Consider the following 8291-nt stretch of genomic DNA (forward strand, 5'->3'; position numbering starts at 1 on the left):
ATTCTCTTTTAAAAACATATGAGCGGTAAACCACCACGAACCCCACACACAACATTCTCGACACTGGACAAGTGGTAAACCACCACGAACCTTGTCAGTTTAAAACTCAAAACCATTTTCATTATCAACTTCGTTATAAATCATTCATTCATATACATATCACACTTTTACCATTTTCATTCATAATTCGCCACTTCTTAAACTTTCTTTGTCTCCAAGTTACTACTCCCTTTACCTTCTTCTCACCACTCAACATACAACTAAAGTTTAAGGGGCTAAAATGGTGAAAACAGAGGTTTAGAGATTCAAAATTACATTTTAAAACACAAAACTTTTTTTACAGATTTTAGGGGGTCACACGTACGTGTGGATCACGTGTACGCATGGGCGTGTTTTTCTTGTTCGCGTACGCATGCACCTTGCTCGCGTACGCGAGGGGCTCAACCCGAAAGGGTTGGTCGCGTCGCGTGTTGGTGGTCGCGTACGCGAGTTCTACAGAGTGGGTAAAAATGTTAAGTGCTGCAGAATTTTAGTTTTGAATCCTGAACTTCCGACGCTTATAATTTTCTCGTTTGAAAATATTTTTCATCCGTTCTTCGAACGGCGTAAATTTCACGGACCTAACTTTCATATCAAACAAGTTCAAAACAGTTTGGGAGTCCAGAAGTTGACTTATGGCTCACCAAATTTTGGCCAAAATTCATATTTTCACAAAAGTTCATAAACCTCTATTTTACCAAAAAAACCATAACTCATTTCTAACATTCCATGCTTACAAACAACATCAAAACATACCAAATCATACCTCATCATCTCTTATTCATATTGTGACATCCTTAAGTACAAATTCATTAATCTTTACTTCAACAATTCACACACTCATTCAACAATTTCCTCACCCAATTACTTAATTACATATACGTTATTTATATTACTCTATCTTCATCACAACCAACATCATACAACACATTTTCCATCAAATTATCAACATTCACAATTTATTATCAGTCATCATCAAAATCATCAATCATCAACCTTCACTTACCGTTCTTACCTCTTTCCGGCCTCCGGCCCAAATTCACGGTCTCCAACCCAATATTTCATCAAATAAACCCAACCACATAATTCACTATCCAATACCAATTTCAATCTTTATCATTACATCCACTACACATATAATACCAATCAATCATAGCATTCAAGCTTAATCCTAGGGTCTCCTAACCTAGAAATTCACATCATATTACATGGTACTTAAATGAAACTTAAACCGTACCTTAGTCGATTCCTCGTAAAACCCAAAGACACCTCAAGGTCAACATTCCTCGAGAGTCCACAGCCCAAAGCCTTTCTGAACCAAATCACAGCCACCAAGGTTCAACAATCAAGCTTCCAAAATCATGAATGTACTCCAACTCAACAATATTCAATCTAAACCACATATATCACTATAATTAATCCCCAAACTCAAAATCTCGACAATTTCACAAGAGCTAGGGTTCTTACCTTCTCCAAATATTATAGGATTATAACCTAATAATCTCCTCAAGTTAGATTGACCCTAAACACATTAAAACATCAAAATCTCAAAACCCCAAATACTAAATTTTTGAAAATGAGAAGAGAGGACAGAAACTAGAAATACAGTTTTCTTACCTTTTAATATACTGGACTTTGTAGAGAATTTCGAGACGAACGCGTGACCACAGATGACTCGTCAATCGGAGCTCTTAGGAAAAAAGTTATGGAGGATTGAATTATGAGTGAGGGTTTGTGTTCTTCTCCTATTCCCCATTGCTTCAAAGTGATTCCCCTTGGTTTGGAGAAGAAGAGCTTAAGCTCTTCACTTAAATGGATGTTGGGTTGGACCTTGGGCCTAATATGAGTCCGGTTCAATCAGTTTGGCCCGTTCGACTTAATCTTGGGTCAAATTTTTTAAAATTAGTGTCAAAATTTTTGTTTTAATTTTTTCTATCATTTTAAACCTTAAAAATCACATTTTTTTATTTTTTTAGAATAAATTATAATTTATGGATTAAGTATATATTAATTAACCGAGTTTTACAATATTCCTTAAATAATTTAAAAATACGACAAAAATAACTAATAATTATTATTTTTTTATAAGTGACAACAAATTTTATATTTAGCAAACCACTTATTTATTTGATCTGAATCTTTTAGTAACATTTAAATAAATATTTAGAAGATGTACAAAAAAATTTGAGATAAACTTTAATTTCTAGATTTTTCTTTTTATTTTTTAAAAAAATACGGTCATTCATAATAAAAAAAACTTTTAAAAAAATTCATTTGACGTAAAATTATCAAATTTTAAGGATGAAAAGGTTTTATATTTTTAATAATAATTGCAAAAATTGCATCAAAGTTTTATCTCTAAAGTCTCTTTTTTTTAGAATATATATTTAATATCTAATTTTTTGTCGTATTTTTAAATCTTGTAAGGACTTATCTATTTTTAGTATTTTTTTGAAATTCTTTTTATTAGCAATATAAATTTTTAAGTACCATTTTAGTAATTTATTTAAAAAAAAATTATTAGTTATATAATATTTTTTTAGTATATAATTATATATATTTCTCATAGAATATATAACATGTTTATTTAATAAATATAATTAGGTATCTTTTAAACTACTCCTTTATAGTCAGTATTTTAATTATTGAAATGGATATGATCATTTTTTAATTATTTTTTGAATGAGGGTGTAATTTACAAATTACAATATAAAATTAGGTACATATAACTACTGGTCAATATATGTGCTTTAAACAACTTAATGTTATATCTAGTAAAACACAGAGTAATACCTCAAATAATATTTAAGAAATTTTTAATTAAACACTTTAATTCTAATCATTTTTACGTCAAATTTTATTTAGAAAATAGATAAATTAATATTTATTGTTGTTCAATAAAAACATAACAACCTCTAAACAGATAAGAATATAGACAAACAAAAAAAAAGATTTATTTATGTAACAAAACAAAAATTTAAAAATTGATTTAGTAATTAAAATTTGAATAAAGCTCTAAATCTAAGCAAAATTCGTATTTAAGTTTATTCAAGTTGTTGTAACAACTTTTCAAATCATGTGCACCTTTTCTTTCTTCTTCTCCTTCTCCTCCTCCTCCTATTTCTTCTTCTTTTTCTTCCAAATTCGCGCAGGTTCTTTTTCTTCCCCTCTCCTTCTCCTCCTTATTCTTCTCCTCCTCTTTCTTACTTCTTTTAAATTTGTACACCTAGATTTTTTTCTTTCCTCTTTTTCTCCTCCTCCTTCTCCTCCTCCTCTTAGAGATCATCAATTTAATTTAGAATTACATGTGTTCATTCAATTCAAAATAATTCAATTCAATTCATAATGAACTGTACATATTATTAAAGTGAAACAATTGTATAGTACTAAATGAACGGAATATTATTTATTATATAAAATCAAATTCAAAATAGGTTTCTACATAATGAACCGAACACATTATAAGGTGAAACAATTGTATAGTACTAAATGAATAAAACATTATTCATTATATAAAATAAAATTCAAAATACCTGTGTCTACAATTTAGAGATATTCAATTCAATTCAGAACACTTGCGTCCATTTAATTCAATTCATAATTAACCAAACATGTTATTAAGGTAAAACAATTGTATAATATTAAATGAACGGAATATTATCTATTATATAAAATCAACTTTAAAACATCTGTATCTACAATTTAGATCAATCCAATTCAGAACACTTGCGTCCATTCAATTCAATTTAGCAATTGCATTCCATTTAATTCGATTGAAAAATAATCCATTAGCAAAATGTTGGTGTTATTGGTGATGACGATAACGAAAGGGGAGGAGGAGGAGGTATGCGTGTATTTGAAAGAAGAAGAAGAAGCAGGGGAGAAGAAGCACGGGGAGAAGAAGAAGAAAAAGCGCGTGTAATGACGTTCTTTTAATGAGAGTGATTTTTGTTGGTGTTGGACCTATTTGGATAAACTTGGATGAAAAAATACTTAGCATATCTTGTTAAAATTTATTGAAGTTGATCGTATTTGACCTAAACTTTTTTATTTGGGATAATATTTTGAAAGGTAACTATTCTGTTAAAAAAATCTTTCACAAAAAGAAAATCTTTTACATATAAATGCCTAAAATTTAGTGAAACATGTGTGCTAAAACTTTTTTTCCCCATAGTTTTAAAGACTTTTTCCTCTTAAATGGTAGAATTTATTCTATTAGACATTAGTTATTGATCATTTGATTGTGAGTTTATCATATTAGAATATTTTTCTTGGAAAATAACGAAGAATTAGAAAAGCTTGATTTACAGGTGTTGTCAGACTGCCAGCAAGGAACGAGGGTTCAAGGATTACAGCTCCATTCACATTGTAAGCAATCCAATTATGACTCATTGAACATGCATGCAAGTCGTGCAACAATGCTTAACTTGAAGCATGGAATAACAATTGTCATAACAGAATGCAAAAAGAAAAACCAATTACAAATTATTGCTGCTTTACTCGTGAGAGTTCATGAGTGCTAATATTAACTTGAAACTAGAAAAAGGGATATATAACTTAACAGCAGTATATTCCAATAACATGCATTACAACCCGTGTATTATTATATTTCTGAGCCTCTTCTCTCGGTTTGCTATGTATATATATTATAATAAAGACATTCTACAGTGTACACCAATCTCATTGGATGACTTTGTCATTTGTCATCCAGTAAAAATTCAAAAAATCATGTGAACCCAATTGATACATATTCACTACAAATCTTAGCTTGTGGTCCATCGTGTTAAAATTAGTGTGAAATATGAGTTCCAATCAAGATTATTATTCAAGAACACTGCCTGGTTAGAAATTCTTCTGATGATAACAAACCATTGATAAGGCGTTTAAGCCTTTCCGCGCCGGGGCCAGGCCTCAGTTCAGTGATATTTCTTATGTCAGAATATGATTTGCTGGTGTTAGGATTTACTTGTTTGAACCACTTGCCAGGAACATAACCTTCCGCATTTCGTCCCAAGAGTTCAGTATCGATCTTATCCAGGACTGGTTCCTTCCGGCCGAATTTCCGAGCAAAAGGAGCATTGCTTTCCACCATCTTCTGGTAGTTATTATCTGTAAGGTAGTGCGGATGCTGTTTCGGAGGGTTGTCCCATGATATGAAGTGAAGGTCATGGTTGACCGTGGTGTTCCGAAATTCGTCAGCATTGCAGATGACAGTGTGGAAATAGCCTTCAGGGGAAGATAGAAAGTTGGCATAATACATCAAGACTATTCTAGGCAAGTTATCCCATCCCCATAAACAGTACTCAACAAATTGGCGCGATAGCATCATCCAAGCAGAGCCTGAAAAAGGTAAGATAGCATCAAATTTAGCAGAGAACTAGAATTGATAGTTTTCAGTCCACATTTTCTTTTTGTTTCCCACCAGCATCCAAACCCTACTATGGAGGACCGACTAATTTGGCTCGGGGTTAGTCATTGCCCCTCAATTTACCTACCTTTCAAAATGCTGCTAGACTAACTCAATGTTGGTAACTCCACATTTTTTTCAAGTCTTCTAGTTATGGAAAGCTATTATTTGGTAAGGTGCTGTATTTCACATATTTAAGTAAACCTGGTTTAAATGATATCATGTTTAACAAACATATTCTAATTAGGTCTAAATACCTAATGTATGAATTAAATGGTTTATGAGTAAGGAATATAGTACAGTTCATAAGGGAAGGCTTGAAAAGGACTAGTACTATATATATTAGGAACACCGGCTGAGAGCATGGAAAATTTTAGCTGAAGAGAAATGTGGGAAATTGTAGGCTAACGAAAAAGGAATGGACAAAAGGGAGAAAGGTTATATAATTCTTAGAAATCATTCTCAACCACTGGCTAGTGGCTACTCTGAACTGTCAACAATTAATGAATATTGGATTCAAGATACTATCATCATTGTTCTGTTTTCCATTTTTTCTCTCCTTTTATTACTAGTGTTTGACTTAGATTTTTTTTCCGTATCCCCTTGCTTGTTTGGATTTTGTAATTACTAATTACAACCAACATGTCTTTTATAGCACATTACCATTTAAATGTTGTAAAATTTAAAATAATAAAAGAGATTTTGACAGAAATTAATATGTATCAGATAGCAGGTTTTTCTCACCTGTAAACAGCTTATATTGCGTGGGCACACTTCTTCTCTCTGTCACCCAAAACACATCAGATTTATTGACGCTATAAAGAGCTGGATCAATTATAACTGGCTTCGCTCTCTGATCCCTATTGGAAGGAAAAAGAAAAATAAAAAAAATTAAGTCTCACTTATAACGAAGAGTTACATTTGACATTTAACATTTAACATAATCATAAGTTACTTTAGAAGGAAATGTTATAAAATAATACGCAATTAAAAGTGAAGTTAATGTTACTGAAAACTTAAAAGGATTTACAACAACATACTCTTTCCAACCAATATCACTGGTGTGCTCAATGAAGTTTAGATGTCTCGGAATAGATGATAGTGTATGTAGCAGATCTGTTCAGCAAAATAGATGAAGTAAATTGAACTTACCACTGAACTAGTAGTAGCAAATTCAAACAACAAAAGAACCATGAAAATTCTCCAGAATTCAAACTTTGTTCTATGAATATCAGTTGGTAATACATTCTATTCCCATGGCATAATGTGGTCATTGGTCACACTTAACATCTAGCTGATGAGCAGACTAACAAGACAGAATTCAATTTGAAAACACAAACTGGGACCAGATCATACCAATTCAAATTCAAAAAACCTCCAAATTTATCTTAAGATTAAAATTAGCTACAACCAAGAAAAAAAGAACACCCTAAGAAACAACAGTCAGATGAGGTTCCCCGCTGCATCCAAATTCCAAAACACAAAAGCATATCATTTAAATCATTAACACCAAACTCCACAAAATTGTCCAGTCCAGCCTCATTTCAAAAAACAAATCAACTCCAAGAAAAGCGAACACACTAACCAACAAAAAGAAAAAGTTTAAACCCAACATCGTTTTAGTCGTCAAGACACAAACTTGACAAAGAAAAACGAACAATCGACGAAAAGGGTCATAAAAAAAACATTGAACAAAGTTGTTAGTTGTTAGTTGTTACCATCTTGTGTGACCAACGGATAATCCGAAGCGCTAAGGTTGATGAACCAGTCCCAGTCACCACCATCTCTGAGCAAAATGGCAGCAGCGTGAAGCGTGTTTGTAACCATGGTAGGTCCCCTGTAAGTTACCAAATTAGCCTTGACCACCATCCTGACGTTTCCAACAGCAGCAAACAAAGGCTCTTCCCTGACGAACTTAGCAAGGTCCAGTCTTTCGTGCGCAGGAGCTTCAAGATCGAGGTGAACAGCGTACTGGTTCCTTGGATGGTAAAGCGCCTTGAGAGTCCTCTTCAAAGTTTCACCGTCTCCCATTGAACCGGAGATCAAGTAGGCGATCCTTGGAACAGTGTTAATGGAAGATGTGGGAGAGAGGTTGAGCTTGGACTCAACAAAATTGGGAAGTTGATGGTGAGTGTTGAGGCGTGAACGGTAGAGGTAGAGTAAGGAGGTTGAATCTGAGGAGATGAAGATGGTGAGGAGTATGAGTATGGTGGATATGAGTAGAGAGAAGACTAGTGGTAGGAACCATTTCTTCTTCTTCTGTTGCTTGTTGTTGCTGTTGTTGTTGTTGGAGTCCATGGAAGAGTGTGAAGAAGGTGATGGAGGTTGCAGAGTTGAAGTGTAGAGAATGGTTTTTGAGGTTTGTGGAAAGGGGAAAGGGCGGCGCAGAATAAGGAAGTGTGCGCCGGAGGATCTATGCAAGGGGGTGAAGTGCGCACTTTACTATCAAGTGAGCAGGGATAGATTGGAGAAACGAAAAACAACATCTATGATCTATCTACTCTCTCTCCCTCACAGTCTCACCTTTGTTAATAACTAAATTTCAATTTAATTAACATTAGCGTACAACTACAAACATACCATAGACTCATAGAGGGATTTTTTCCTGTAATAAATTAAAAAATATATATTTTAACTTTAAATACTAGTATATGTTTTTTTTTTTTAATTTAAAGGAAGTTTGTGGGGATGCGACAAACTCATTTAAAAAAAACGTATTTTGAAAATTAAAATTTGTTTAATTATTTTTGAGAAATAATAATTTTTTTATTTATAATAAAAAAATCCTACCATATAGACTATCTCGATATAGAAATTCAAAAAACAAAAAATCAGTTATTAAGTT

At 32.7% G+C, this 8291-nt stretch overlaps 1 protein-coding gene across 1 annotated transcript; it reads right to left on the minus strand.

Moving 5' to 3' along the window:
* Positions 1-4851: 4851 nt before the first annotated feature.
* LOC107469993 (beta-glucuronosyltransferase GlcAT14B) lies at positions 4852-7968 on the minus strand. Its single transcript, XM_016089382.3, has 4 exons — positions 7165-7968; positions 6487-6562; positions 6191-6306; positions 4852-5379 (listed from the first exon to the last, which is right to left on the minus strand). Exons 1-4 carry the CDS (start codon positions 7742-7744, stop codon positions 4865-4867), a joined length of 1287 nt encoding a protein of 428 aa, XP_015944868.1. The 5' UTR covers positions 7745-7968; the 3' UTR covers positions 4852-4864.
* Positions 7969-8291: the final 323 nt, after the last annotated feature.

The sequence above is a fragment of the Arachis duranensis genome, chromosome 1 (assembly GCF_000817695.3).
Source record: "Arachis duranensis cultivar V14167 chromosome 1, aradu.V14167.gnm2.J7QH, whole genome shotgun sequence".
NCBI lineage: Eukaryota > Viridiplantae > Streptophyta > Magnoliopsida > Fabales > Fabaceae > Arachis > Arachis duranensis.